General features: G+C 47.6%; 1 protein-coding gene across 4 annotated transcripts in view; it reads right to left on the reverse strand.

The window, feature by feature from the left end:
* The window catches only part of ATL1 (atlastin GTPase 1), a 60442-nt gene that overhangs the window by 11918 nt on the left and 32893 nt on the right, over positions 1–15631 (reverse strand). For all 4 annotated transcript variants that reach the window (XM_050954699.1, XM_050954698.1, XM_050954697.1 and 1 more), the window contains 5 exons: positions 13654–13746; positions 12239–12377; positions 8503–8630; positions 7624–7680; positions 6686–6757 (listed from right to left, as the gene is read on the reverse strand). In XM_050954699.1, the coding sequence (XP_050810656.1) occupies positions 6686–6757; positions 7624–7680; positions 8503–8630; positions 12239–12377; positions 13654–13746 (489 nt within the window). The remainder of the gene's footprint in view (positions 1–6685; positions 6758–7623; positions 7681–8502; positions 8631–12238; positions 12378–13653; positions 13747–15631) is intronic.

Genomic DNA, 15631 nt, shown 5'->3' on the forward strand with positions numbered 1-15631 from the left:
CCACCCGCTGCCAGGGGAGTTGAGTGCAAGTACATGGTGCCATCCAAGGGGTATGAGTACCTGTACGTCCATCCTCCTCTCTGCTCCCTCATCGTACAGTCTGTCAATGAGAGGGAACGTCATGGCCAGCAAGCTCTGGCTCCAAAATCAAAGGAGGCTAGGCGCATGGACTTACTGGGCCGTAAGATATACTCTGCAGGGGCCCTCCAACTCTGGGCGGCAAACCAACGAGCCCTGCTTAGCCGCTACAACTACAACACCTGGGCGGTGGTGGGCAAGTTTACAGAGTTAGTCCCTCAGGACTCCTGTCAGGAGTTTGCGGCCCTCTTGGAGGAAGGGAAAAAAGTGGCGAGAACTTCCCTCCGGGCCTCGCTGGATGCAGCTGACTCCGCAGCCAGGACTCTGGCATCCGGAGTTGCCATGAGACGCATTTCATGGCTTCAAGTCTCAGGTCTCCCACCGCAACTGCAACATACGATACAGGACCTGCCCTTTGATGGTAGAGGCCTGTTTTCTGAAAAGACGGACCCTAGGCTACAAACCCTGAAGGACAACAGGGTCATTATGCGCTCTCTTGGCATGCAAACGCCGGTGACTCAGCGCCGGCCTTTCCGCCCCCAGCCTCATCGACCTTACCCTCCGCCTAGACAGAGGCAGGACTTTGGCAGAAGGCGTGGTAGAGCCGGTCATAGACGACAGTCAGGACCCCAAGGGGGCCAAAATCAAGGTCCCACCAAACCACCTACGGGGCCAAAGCCAAACTTTTGAAGGTGCACCCGAGGACGGCATACCAGTTACTTTCCAGGTTCCTTTCCCTCCTTTTTCCAACTGTTTCTCCTTTTTCCTCCTTGCGTGGTCCCAGCTAACTTCAGATTGTTGGGTCCTACGCACGGTGGAACTTGGGTACCACCTCCAGTTTATTTCGCCCCCCCTTCCACCCCACATCCTCGTCCCTCTTCAGGGACCCCTCTCACAAACAATTCCTCTTACAAGAGGTGCGGACACTCCTTGCCATGGGAGCCATAGAGGAGGTACCAAAGGACAAAAGGTGCAAGGGGTTCTACTCCCGCTATTTCCTAATCCCCAAGGCGAAGGGAGGTCTCAGACCTATCCTAGACCTGCGAGAACTCAACAAGTTCCTGATAAAGTTGAAGTTCCGCATGGTATCCCTGGAGACCATCATCCCGTCCTTGGATCCCGGAGACTGGTATGCCGCCATCGACATGAAGGACGCGTATTTTCACATTGCCATTTATCCTCCACACAGATGGTACCTCCGGTTCGTAGCCAACCATCAGCATTTCCAGTTTACGGTCCTACAGTTTGGCCTCTCTACAGCCCCAAGAGTATTCACAAGGTGCATGGCTGTAGTCGCCGCCTCCCTCCGCCGCAGTTGGATACACGTTTTTCCGTATCTGGACAATTGGCTCATCCAAGGGACCTCCAAGACACAAGTCACCCATCATGTGGGCATCGTCAAGGACCTATTCATACGTCTAGGCCTGATGATCAATACAGAGAAATCCACTCTGGTTCCCACACAGAGGATAGGCTTCACTGGGGCCATCCTGGACTACAGTCTCGCCAGAGCCTGCTTACCACAGCCTCGGTTTCAGGCGATGGTAACAATTATCCGAGGCCTACAGAACTTTCCAACGACTTCGACTCGCACTTGTCTTGGTCTCCTGGGTCACATGGCTGCCTACACATTCATGACCAAACACGCCAGATTACACCTCCGTCCCCTCCAATCTTGGCTCAACTCGGTATACCACCCGGGCAGAGATGCCTTAGACATGATAGTCACCATTCCCCCGAGCATCCTAAGCTCCCTCGACTGGTGGCTGACACCCTTCCTGGTGTGTGCAGGGATGCCGTTCCATCCGCCCCAGCCGTCTATGTCCCTGACGACAGACGCGTCCTCTCTCGGCTGGGATGCTCACCTTGGACATCTTCGCACTCAAGGCCTTTGGTCATCTCAAGAGCTGGCCTTGCATATCAATGTCCGAGAGCTGAGAGCAGTCCGCCTTGCGTGCCAGGCGTTTCAACAGCATTTGCAAGGCCATTGTGTCTCAGTGTTCACACACAACACAATGGCCATGTATTACATAAACAAGCAGGGAGGGACACGGTCCTACCCACTTTGTCAGGAAGCCATCCAACTCTGGGACTTTTGTATAGCCCATTCGATAGATCTGGTAGCGTCCTTTCTCCCAGGGGTTCGGAACACTCTGGCGGATCGACTCAGCAGATCCTTCCTGTCTCACGAGTGGTCGATTCATCCGGACGTTATTAATTCTGTTTTCCGGAAGTGGGGATTTCCCCACATAGACCTCTTCATTTCCCGCGAGAACAGGAAATGCCAGATGTTCTGCTCCTTCCAAGGTCTCGCCCCGGGTTCGATCTCGGACGCTTTCCTGATGCCATGGACGAGCCAACTGCTTTACGCCTTTCCACCGTCCCTGCTGGTTCACAGGGTCCTGCTAAAGCTCCGCAAGGACGGAGCTCGCTTAATCATGATCGCTCCAGCGTGGCCCAGGCAGCACTGGTACACCATGTTGCTCGACCTGTTGATAGTCAACCCAATTACCCTGCCTCTTCGCCCAGACCTCATAACTCAGGACCACGGCAGACTTCACCACCCAGACCTGCAGTCTCTTCACTTCACGGCATGGCTGCTGCGTGGTTAAGCCAGTCAGAGTTACGTTGCTCTGCCTCAGTAAAAGAAGTACTCCTGGGTAGCAGGAAACCTTCCACTCGGTCAACTTATCTAGCCAAGTGGAAGCATTTCTCCTGCTGGTGCGTATCGCAGAATGTTTTACTCCCACTGAGGTCTCGATCCCCACCATTTTGGACTACCTCTGGTCTCTTAAACAGCAGGGCCTAGCGGTATCATCGAGGGTACACTTAGCGGCCATCTCTACCTTCCACCCAGGGGAAAGTGGCCGCTCCGTGTTCTCGCACCCGATCGTTTCTAGGTTCCTCAAGGGCTTGGAGTGCCTATACCCTCAAGTACGCCGTCCCGCCCCGACCTGGGACCTCAACCTGGTTTTAACCAGACTTATGTCTGCCCTGCTCGCTATTATACCTGTCCTGGAAGACAGCTTTCCTCGTAGCCATTACATCGGCCAGACGAGTCTCCGAGCTTAGGGCTCTCACGGTGGACAAGGTGTCACCAGGACAAGGTGCAGTTGCGACTACACCCGGCGTTCCTCCCTAAGGTGGTATCGGTCTTTCATGTCAACCAGGATATCTTCCTTCCGGTCTTCTTCCCGAAGCCGCACTCATCACGACGGGAGCAGCAACTGCACTCCCTAGACGTCCGTAGAGCACTCGCATTTTATATCGAGCAGACGAAACCCTTTCGTAAAACGCCCCAACTCTTCGTCGCTGTAGCAGACCGAATGAAGGGCCTACCGGTCTCCTCCCAGAGGATCTCATCTTGGGTGACGGCGTGCATCCGTACTTGTTATGACTTGGCTCATGTTCCCTCAAGCCACCTCACCGCTCATTCTACCAGAGCTCAGGCTTCATCGGCCACCTTCCTGGCTCATGTGCCCATCCAGGAGATATGTCGCGCAGCTATCTGGTCCTCTGTCCACACTTTTGCCTCTCATTACGCTCTGGTTCAACAGTCCAGAGATGATGCAGCATTTGGCTCAGCAGTTTTGCTTTCTGCAACATCTCACTCCAACCCCACTGCCTAGGTAAGGCTTGGGAATCACCTAACTGGAATGGATATGAGCAAGCACTCGAAGAAGAAGAGACGGTTACTCACCTTTGTAACTGTTGTTCTTCGAGATGTGTTGCTCATATCCATTCCACACCCGCCCTCCTTCCCCTCTGTTGGAGTAGCTGGCAAGAAGGAACTGAAGGGTCATTGGGGCGGCAGGGGTATATATCTAGCGCCATAAGGAGGCGCCCAGCCGACCCACCAAGTGTTGCTAGGGTAAAAATCTTCTGACGAGCATGCACGCGGCGCGCACACACCTAATTGGAATGGATATGAGCAACACATCTCGAAGAACAACAGTTACAAAGGTGAGTAACCGTCTTTTTTATTAATCTCTTCTCATACGGAAGCTGTTCCATACCCCTAATCATTTTTGTTGTCCTTTTCTGAACATTTTCCAATTCCAGTATGTCTATTTTGAGATGGGCCAACTACATTTGTATGCAGTATTCAAGATGTGGGCGTACCATGGATTTATATAGAGGCAATACGATATTTTCTGTCTTATTATCTATCCCTTTCTTAATGAGCCCATCATTTTATATGAATAGTTGGGATTATGTTTTCCAATGTGCATTACTTTGCATTTAGCAACACTGAATTTCATCTGCCAGACATGCATCTGACGAAGTGGATATTCACCCACGAAAGCTCATGCTCCAAAACGTCTGTTAGTCTATAAGGTGCCACAAGATTGTTTGCTGCTTTTACAGATCCAGACTAACATGGCTACCCCTCTGATATCTGCCATTTTGTTGCCCAGTCACCCAGTTTTGTGAGATCCCTTTGGAGCTCTTTGCAGTCTGCCTGGGACTTCATTTGAGTAGTTTTGGATCATCAGCAAATTTTGTCACCTCACTATTTATCCCTTTATCCAGATCATTGATGAATATACTGAACAGGACTCTCCATGCTGAAAACTGACCATTTACTCCTACTCTTTGTTGATAAATAAACAGATCTAGAGCAGGCTTCACTGGAAATATTCTTTGGCAGTGATTACTACACCCCATAGTAAGAGTTTGCAGGATTCGGCACCAAAATCAAGTCCAGAACTCAGGATGCTGTTTCCCCAGCCAGAATTGCTGTGTGATGTCATTCATGCCTACAGCAATTCAGGGAATCCAGTTTCGTGCACTGCTCCTGGTGTTATCATTGTGATCGGCTGTTGCACGGGACTCTGAACCCACTGAACTGGCATCTTGACATTAACAGCATGGCAGCTAAAAGCTTTTCAGCTAACCTTTCATGAAGCTTTTAAAAGATGCAAATTAAGCCAGGCAGCTGACTGAAGGCAGAGAACCTGGATAGCAGTGAAGAGGAGATTTTGCAAGCATTTGGTCAGCAACTGGTAACTAAGTGGCAAAGTCCTGTGCGCTATGCAGCAAACTGGACCTAAACTGAGCAGCAAGGACCCTAGCTTCTTGGCACTCCAGCAAGCCGCTAGAAAATCTGCAGGAGCTTCTCTCAGATTCAGAACGTGGAAGCCTTTAGTGATCTAAACAAGGAATTGAACAGCACACCCAGTGCAGCAGCCCACCTGATGGTGGTGGTGGTGGTGGTGGTGGTGGTGTGCGGGGTGTCTTATTAACATCCACATTTTCAATGTGCTGCAATTTTGTGCACTGACAAATGTGTAACTGTATCCTAGAAGTTGGTGGGGACGCTGGAGGCTTTGGCAGCTGCTGGGGGTTGGGTTCTTGGCACCTGGGGAGGTGTGGGGGCTGAGTGAGGATTAAGAGATTAACAAGGGCCGGATTAAGGCACAGGCGTTATTGGCACCGGGCCCCGAGCTCCTAAAGTCACATGATGATATTGGATTCTAAACTGTCATCATTTAAGAAATATATGCTCCGAGCCCTCATAATTATACAGAAAATCTTGAAACTAGCCCTGAGTGTAACTGATACAGTGAAGACTGCCAGAGTCTGAAAACAGCCTGAAACAATGGCTCTGAGAAGTATGAACTGCTCCACTCATCTCAGTGGGTTAACTCTGAAACCCACTGTTCTGAGGTGGCCCCCGCCAACATCGACCCAGCAGAGGGCTCGGTGGGTGGGGGAGCAGGAAGGGTTCTTGCTGTTGCCATCCTTTCTTCGTGGTTTTGGTGGGGTGGGACTCCGACACACACAGCCCTCTGTTGTCACCGTGTGCCCGGCCTGCCATAATCCAGCACTAGGTTTAACAGGTTAGCCAGATTTTTCCATTAACATATTACGTTGTCTCCTTCAGAAAGCCCATCTCATTGAGATGAATGGTGAGGCAGCTTATGCCTTTCAGAACATTTGGTTCAGGCTCTCTGCAGACTCAAGAAAACATTCCAACAGTTGATGCTTGACTCAGCTCCCCTTCCAGTGCCAGCCATTCTAGTGCACCGATTTTTGCTCTTAAACCCCTTGCATTGGTAGACAGATACTTATTGAGAGTTTTATTTTTGGCCACATACATATGTGTATTTAACACCTTTCTCTGACAGCCTGTTACATTCCTGTGATCTCAACCTGCCCCTCCTCCATTTCACAGAGCGTCTTATCTCTACCCCAGAGCAAGTGCCTTAGAAAAAGGAAATTCCTCATTATTCACTAGTTTAAGGGGGTTATTTTTAATTCACTGCAAGCTGCTCAAGATTATTTTGGTGTTGTTATGGAATCTCAAATCCAGCCTCGCTTTTATTGGGACAGATGCTGCCTCACATAACTTGCTCAAACTTTGCACCCAGGGGTAGAAGAAGCGAGCCCTGAATGTCTGACTGGGACCCTTCACTGAGCATTTTAGCTGGCTGAGATACTTAAACTAAAATCCCTGCCAAGTTTATTGAGAAGTTTAGATCAATAAATCGTGGCCAGGCACAGAGGCTGCTTCGTAAACTGCCTTGTAAAGGGAGACCATGTGCAGCCTTAGTACTTTGGCGGAAACATCTGAAGTCCATGACAATCTGAGCTGTTCCCTTACCTCTTCCATTCTCTTAATGTAGGTGTCCTTGGCAGTGGCAACTGCAGCTAAATTGTTAGCCTCAGCTGTGGCCTGCAAGCGGGACGCAAAACACAATGCAAGTTTCAGATCGACCCGATGGTGCGGCAGACAGGAGAGAAGCAGGCTGGGTTAGTCACATATCCATATCCATTGACCTGCATGGGTGGGTGCATGCGCACTCCCCACACGTACAAAAATGAAAAATAATAAACAGCTCGACCCAACCCTCCCCCTAGTAACAACTTGACCCCAGCCCTCCATTCTGCAGTCACCTCTGCCTTTTCCTGCAAAACCTGAGTGAATAGATGCACCTTACACCAAACTCTTATGGACAACAGACGAGCTCGGAGAGCAAATTCCAGAGCCAACAGCCTTCTGCCAACAGCGCCCTGCTTCTAGACACCAACCTGTTAAAATCTGCTAGCAAAAGCAGCTGAGCTGATCTAATTGTCACTGGTGCACTGGGACAAAGGGCTGGCATCCCAAGAAGGCAGATCCCAACTCCTAGTGGGATTTATAGATGCACCTTGACTTGTAGTTAGTAGTAAATAGGAAGCCAATTCCTGCACGAATCCAAAGCCAGAGGCAATAAAAACCCCTCATGCTGCAGCTATGGGAAATGTTAAGAAAACATTGGCAATGACCAGGCATGTGTACACAGCTATTGCCTCTGCCTTGTGAAAAATATCTCAGAGTGCCTAACTCACATCTGAAAATGGGAATCAGGGTCCTAAGTCACTTCGGTGCTTTTGAAAATTTTACCCCAAGATTTCCAACAAGGTATTGCTTTGATTAGCATATTTGAGCATCAGAGAACAGACTCAAAGCCCTTCATTAGCCTAACATCTCAAATGCTTGCGTAACAGAAAATCACTGTAGACAAGCTCATGCCAGCCACCAGTATACAGCATAAATACCTGCAACATTGATTTGGGATGTGGCAATTCTTCTCCTTGATAAATCTTTATATATGCCTAGGAAACAATACAAACATAGCGTCACATTTAACAGCATGTTTATTCAAAACACACACACACCTTACACATGCGCCATTAAGGAGATTTTTAAAAGGGACGTAGACGTCCAGCTCCCTGCAGGGAATGGTCCCTTTTGTGATGAGCAGCACTGATAGGATGACCATATTTCCTAAAGTAAAAATGGGACAGCCCAGGGCTTGCCTGAGCCACTCCCCCGTCCGCAGGGCTCACTGGAGCCACCCCTCCGCCCCTAGCAAGCTCCATGCTCCCCAGGGCTGGGGCTAACCCCCAGATCCCTGCTGCATAGCACCTCGTGTCACTGCCCCCCCAAAAAAACATTTCTCCATGCCCCCTAGGGGGCCCACCAGGCTTTTTTTGTAAACTGGGCATTTGTTCACTTGCCAATTAATCAGTTGGGAAGAGCAAATGAGACAAATGCCCGTTTTTGTCAAAAAAAGTCGGGACGGCCAGGACAAAGCATAAAAAGGGGACTGTCCCGGCCGAAACAGGACAAATGGTCACCCTAAGCAGTGATTTAGACTTCGCCACAGACTTCCTGTGCTACCCTGGGCAAGTCACTTAGTCTCTGTGTGCCGCAGCGCCTCCATCTGTTCAATGGGGATAACAGCACCAGAGATTGGTGAGGCTACTCAGACACCAAGGTCATGGGGGCCAGACAAATACCTTCACTAGAAAGACGTGCACTTTCCCCCGTCTGTGTATCACAAACCTTCCTTTACTGCTCACTTAAAATCAGGAAAAAACGCAACCACTTCCCAGCTGAATAACCGTGATCTCGCGTGGTTTAGGACCCAATACCTTAAAGTATTCCACAAGGCCTCGACAGGTGATGTTATTTCCATTGATCTCCTTAACATCTAGGCTCTCGGGGCTAAGGAGCCAAGGAATCAACACCTTCAAGTTCTTGATGAACTCGGCATCTATTTCTGTAAGCAAAGCCCGTGTCAGATCCAGATCAGCACAACTCAGACTTGTGCTGCAGTACACACATGCGAAGCGTTAGCAGCTAACGCCAGCCATCCTGTGACTGACAGGCAGTCTGAATGAATGATGGCTGTACTCAGAAGTGATAATATTGCATTAGCGCTACTTGTCTGAAGCATAATACACACCGTTATGATACATTTTCAAAGCAGTCTCCTAAATGGCACCCAGAAAGTTTGCACCCACAGCCATCTGCATGCACAAAGCTGCTTTTGCATGATCAAGCATGATGCCTCCAGAATGGGTAACTGTGGCCTTGTTGCATGGAGTCAGGTCCTGCAGGTCTTGAACAAGGGGGTCGGGGAGAGTCATCACACACCAATCCTCTGCCTGGTAGCTCACAGACAGCAGCTGGGACCACAGTCCATGAAGCCCAACTTGGGCATAAACCCCGCCTCAGTGCTCTGATTGGGAGTGTTCCGAGGCGCCTGATTGGGTCACAGCCCCTATTTAAGCTACAGGAGGAAACAGGAAGTTGTTTGTAGTTCAGCTGGGCTTCACACAGCTATGGATAGCTAGTCTGGTGCTTACCTGTTCCTGACTCATCCTGATTTGGGTAACTGCCCCCTGGTTGCTGCCCTCCAATCTGTCTCTCCGTTCTGAACTGCTAGCATTCAACCCAGCCTGGTTCCTGATAACTGGCTTCTGGCCCTTGATTCCTCGGCTTGCGCCTGATTCTAACCCCTAAGCCAGGCCACCCAGGCCTCAGTCCTGAAACATGGCAAGTTACATGCTCTGCTCAACCAGTGCCTGTGTGCAAAAGCAACGTGAGTATGGAAATACTGTGCTCTTTTCTCTCTCCCTTCGCACTCGTTTTGAAAAAAAAATCACATTAGGACCTGAAAACTTTTGGTCTACAGGTTTAAAAGAGTAAGAATTGTTCTTCCCTGCTTTTTACTGCACTCCACTGAGACTTCTCACACTGAGATCGTAGTCCTTTCTGGGTACTGAAATATTCATATGCAATATTTGAAAACTATTGGGACCATTAGACTCCTAGAATCTGCAGATTGAGAGCCCTTGTATATGCATTAGAGTATCACAACTACTGCTGCCGGTTGGCTCCAGTTTGTCTTCCTCGCTATGGCTGTACATTTCTTTGCTGTACTGTGAAGCAGTGAGGTTTTCATGTAAGACATCTCTAGTAAGGCTTCTCTATGCTTAAATGGTTCAGTGGCGATTAATTTGCCCTTTAGATAATCTTTTATTATGAATCCTGCAGGCACTTCACTGCTGATTTTTATCGCTGACCTTTCTAAAGTATTGTCTTTGCCAGTCCAAATACAGAAACAGAGAATGCCTAGAACGTGTAGCTCCACCATAACACTGACTAACTAAACAGATGCTGCTGCAGCTCAGAAACACTGCTAGGGGAGGGCTGTGCTAGACCAACAAATCCGAAAGGCTGGTGACTTAAGAGGTGGCATCTAATATGTGCACCTATCAGGCCTGGAACACACAATACATTTCCGTGATTTCTTAGCTACGGGGACATACACTTGGAGGTGGTGGTGGTATTTTTACTGCAGTGTCTAGATCACTCAGTGTAAAACGGTCTTCCTTCGTTCTCCTCCAGGGATAGGTTCTATCACAGCACTTTCCAAACCAGAGAGACTATCTAGATTCATTGCCTCCTGCTAGTACCAAGGGCATCTTTCCCAGAGGTGCTAGCATCATCGCTGGAAGTTAATGGGCTCCACTGCCATCTTGACCGATTCAGATGAGGTCACCCAGAACTGCAGGACCAAGTCATTTTAACTTACAACATCTACAACATATTTTCTAGGAAACAGCAGGAAACTGGACAGTGCAAGCGAAAGGGACTGTCTGGGTATTCAACAGGTAACAACAGTGACATTTTCATCTGATTAGTGCTGAGCGAGCAGAGGAAGCAGTGGGCAGCTTTGAGGGAAAAGAGAAGTAGAATGATGAGGCTCCGTATACCAGTTCTTTCGAAAACAGTCATCGAGTTCTAGCTGGCTTCTGAACTCTTCCTTGGAACTAAGGAGTGAAATCTATAGAGGATAATTCCCATTCGAGACTGACTATCTTATATCCCTTTTAACTGGTTATGTAGACGGGCCGGACTCGCCCCATGGCACCTCCTGTTGGTGACTTCCAGGAATTAGCTCCATTTCCAGCTCGGAGCACCCTCTGCAGGCCAGTGATCCACCTGTCCTCTGGCCTCGATTCCCTCCTTGGACCCTGGTGCCTCTTTCAACTGGGTCTGCCCCTCCCAGGGGAACCCCCACCCCATTATCCCCACTTTGCCTCAGTATTGGCTACTGCCCAGTCCCCATCTAGCCCCCGTTCACTGGGGCAGACTGCAGTATCAGCCACTCATCATAGGCAAAGGGGTTTGGACCTGCTGCCTTTGCCTACCCCTGGGCTGCCCTCTGCAACCCCAGTACCTCTTGGACTAATGCTAGGCGGCAGCCTGGGGCTTTCCAAGCTGGAGCTCCCCAGCTCCTCTGCCTTTTCCCAGCCCTGCTCCACTCGAGGTACCTTGTCTAGCTCCTTGCAGCCAAGCCTTTCTCCCTCTGCAGGCAGAGAGAGACTGTCTGGGCTCCTGGCTCACTGCCTCTTATAGGGGCCAGCTGGGCCTGATTGGGACCTGGCCACGACTGAGCCTGCTTTCCCCAGTCAGCCCAGGCTTCTTGCCTCAGCCCCAGCCCTCTTCTGGGCTGTTTTAAGCCCTTCAGGGCAGGAGCAGGGGACCACCCTGCTACAGGTTCCAATTTCACACACACATTGTGTCAGACCAGTACGATGTATGGTCCCCTGAGCAGGCACTAGAGTGTACAACAGTCAATAAGCAAGTTCTTTTGTCTAATTGTTTAGTTTGATGCTAAAGGAACATTTTTCTTTCCTTCTAAGAGATTTCAGGAAGCACGTAACTATGGGTTAAATGACTGCAATGCAGAGCGAATGCTTTGCAACCACAAATAAAATTAACTTAAAAATCCACAACCCACAAATCCACTGGAACAGAAATGCAGCCCCAGGCTCCTGAGCTTCTAAGATTTCCCTCCAGGGAAACCATTAATCAGCTGACTCCAGAAGACTAAATATTGCTTTGGAAAGCTTTTTTTTTTTAAACTGGGCTTCCATTTTTCCACAAGCACAGGCTTGCTCCACAGTGAGCTGCTTCCACAACTTTGTGCCTGTACTGAATTACTGGCAAAAATATCAATTAATTATAGGTGCAAAATGATGCATCTAAAAATGCAAACCTCAGCTGCTGGCGTCACTTTGTTCTCAGCCATCTGCCTAGACCTTTTTTTCTTTTTATAATGTGTTAGCAGATCCTAGCACATCTCCTTGTAAGGCTAAAGTCACTGAAATGTACAGGTGTGAAATGTTGGTTGGATTCAGAAGGGGCTATCTATGTTCAGCGCTGCTTTCCACAGGTGTTTTACCAAAAATATTTGAAAGGGCTTCAGGAGAGAATAGGATAGCTGACAATGTGTATAAATAAAGCAATCATTCAATTGCAAAGGTAAATGATCAGATTCAATATCAAACTATAGCTTTTAGCTTTCCATCAAACCTTTTAGTTTTCCGTCAAAATTTGGGTTGGTGGCTACTTTCAAGCCAGGATGAGGTAACAGAAAGCAGGAGATGTTTGTGAAACAGGAATGGATGTGTTTTCTGACATTCTGCAATTCTTCATGTTGATTTCCCGAGACCTACAAGAGATCGTCTTGATGTCAGCATATTTATATTTTATGTGGACATCAGATACATTACATTAAAGTGTGGAGAACATATTGCAAGAGGACTGATTGTTTAAGGAAAGTGTATTCAGGAGGAGGCTTATGCATGCTTTAGGAGGCCAAAGACAGAGCTTTTCCAGCAACCAAATAACATTTATGTCTCACTCTGACCACATGCCCTGGAGCGTGTTATTACTCTGAAAAATGTGTATGCAAGAGTCTGACTAGAATACAAAACCATCTCAGGAGTTTATAGCTGGGGTTTTCTTGATCCCCCTTTAATTAGGTCTTTTCATTCATTTCCACTATCAAATCATCCATACGTTTCCTGACTACTTCTAACGGTGCCCTCGCCCCTACATTTTATTATACTATCAATGCAAAATTCTTCCTGATCATGTACTTATCCTTTATTTCCATCTGAAATGTATGTTGCCCAGAAATCTCTATGGTGGAACAGGCTAACTCTGTACACTTCTCCGTGTATTTTTATTATTGCTCCTAAGAGTGATGGAGGGGTTTTGTTTTCATTCTGCTCTTCTCACCTGTGGCATCCCCATCATTGGAGAGGTAGTGAGCTCACCCATCAATTTTCCACATGAACCACCCCCTCCTATCGCAGTACTTGTCTTTCAGCTTTAATTGTACACCATGCAGCCTGTGCTAAGTCATCTCCAAGGCTGTCATCTGGCAAGGAGTGCATGAGGGAACAGAGCTGTTTGTGTTTCAATGCAAGTGTGAGCAAAGGCTATGGTGGGTTATTCTTGGTCCTCCATAAGATGTGGTAGTAACAGGCAAGCCCAATCCTTTACTTTCAAGACCACTGGCCAAAACGGGTGTGTGTGGAAAACAGATGTATCTGAGGAGAGATGCTCTGGATTCTAAGTCTCAATGTGCACATCAGGTGTCTCCACATACTATCTGTCCTGCTTCCAAGCAGGAGTAACTTGGTAACCACTCAGCTGAGCTCTAATTAGTCCAATTGCTCTGTACTCTGTCTCCTGCTCATCATGTCCTCTGTGAGCTTACATGCACCTGCTCTGTGCAGAATCAGGGTCTCCAGCCCAGCCTACGTCCTATTCATACAGTGATACGGGGAGAGCAGCAGCTTCCATGGGTTAGGAGATGAAGGGCTTTCTGAGTCATTCTTGAATCCCTTTCTATCAAACGTATCTCATTTGGCCAGGTCAGCTCAGAACTAATTCATGCCAAGTTCATGCCAAACAGCATCCAGAAACGTAGGACAAACCTTAAGACGTTTTTCCAAAAATTTTGAACCACCATCAGCTCCATAGAAAAATTCATACGGGAAACTCCAGTCACGAACTAGGAATATGAGAGACTAAAAAACACAAGTAGGAAACAAAGAGAGGGCTCATTAGTACTGTGCTCTCCAGGATGGGCTTGAACCACTGAAGTCCAAACACTCTTTGACTACACTGGACTTCGGATCAGGCCCTTTGTTGTTTGGCTTTTGCCTTGTCTTCCACAAGAAAAACGACAACTGGAGCTGGGTGGATAATAAAACATAATTTTACAGGTTATCTTCACAGATGAATAAAACCGTAGCCATGTTCACACCCACTTTATGCTCACTTCCCACAAATATTCAAGCCTTCAAGTTTCACTGGCAAAAAAGACGAGAGAGACATGAATTTTAAAGTCTCATGCAAAATATTCATGGCCGAAGTGCTCACATGCTCATCCAGTCAAGGAACAGAAGAAAATACCATGCGACTTGTATCACCAATCACAACTGAGCACGACTGCATGAATGTTGAATATTCATCATCCTGCCATAGACACATCAAATACCATACATAAAATGCACGCACAATTTTATAAGTTACTGCTTCATCAAACTGGAAAACAATAGATACGTTTAAGGAAACTGAGGGATGAACAAAAGGAGATGACATTTATTTTATAATTATTCACTGTGAATTACTTATTCAGCTCCAATGGCAACTTCTTCGGGTTCTAAATTTGTGATTATTTTGGGTGAAACACTGCCCTGTGCAATGGGTGCTCTTGGAACCGAAGGGGAACCAACATGGTGCACAGACCATTGTGCCAGGACTCCGCACAGGGGAGACCCCCCCACTCTGTGATTAGCTGTTCCGCAGATGAAAACCCCCTGCCCAAAATTTGCATACAATATTATATATCTAATGGCCATTTGAGGCTCTAGATTGAAAAGCACTGCCAATTATTTGGGCACTTCCTGTTCTACCTAGAATGTGAGCATTTGGATAGAACAATAGGTTTGTGCATGTTCTGCAAAATTTAAAGGAAGTTTGCTAACCAGCACAAAGGGAATAAGATCCCTAACTTCTGCCACTGTTAGTTTTATCCTATGAGAAATTAACAGCTTTGAATTTTTTTTTTCCAGCCTTGACTGGGCATCTTTCCAAGCTGCTGCTTAATGAGAAACATATGTAGCATGAGAGGATAAATATGAAATCATTGAGTTTTGTAATCTTTATTGAGGCAGCCAAAGTTTCTGTTCAAAGAAATAAATAAATGTCAATGTGGTCAAGTTACAATCGTTTCAAAAAATAATTTTCAAGCCATGTCCTGCATTCGAGATCTGATTTACACAGCATGTACCTAAGCGACAGTGTATGTGCCTGGGGTTTGGAGAGGCAGACAGTTGCATACAGAAGCCAAAAACGGCCCTGCAGAAATGCCAGGGTTGCTCTCACACAGATGAACCAACAGGTCAATAGCTGGAAATACGTTTATTGGAAATGCAGAGAAAAAATGGCTGTTGCTTAAAATAAAAATTATACTGAGAGAGAGAGAGAGCAAGAGAGAGACCGCTTCCCCTCCTTATTCTCTCTCCATAAAGCACTGTCTTTAGAGAGAAAGTGAGGCATAAAATTGACAACTGCTACGAACATTACAATCTGTGAAAAATGTATGTATCTGTCTATTTCAGACTACACCCTGCTCCAAGGTTACGGTGACACAGCAAGGGAAGGTATGACCATAGCACGGGTAGGCATAGCCCCACTAGCTTTAATCTAGCTACTAGAGGTAACAGCAGCATAGCCATAGCAGCAGACGCTAGCAACCAGAGAACGTACAGAGGGTCCCCGATGGGCTTGTACTCCACTTGCTACTCTCATTACTATTGTTAATGGCACTAAATTGATGCTAGCACGGGTCTGCCTACCCATGCTACAGCCATCTTCACTTGTAGTTCAGATAATCCTGCGGCACGC

This window comes from Gopherus flavomarginatus, chromosome 5, assembly GCF_025201925.1.
Source record: "Gopherus flavomarginatus isolate rGopFla2 chromosome 5, rGopFla2.mat.asm, whole genome shotgun sequence".
Taxonomy (NCBI): domain Eukaryota; kingdom Metazoa; phylum Chordata; order Testudines; family Testudinidae; genus Gopherus; species Gopherus flavomarginatus.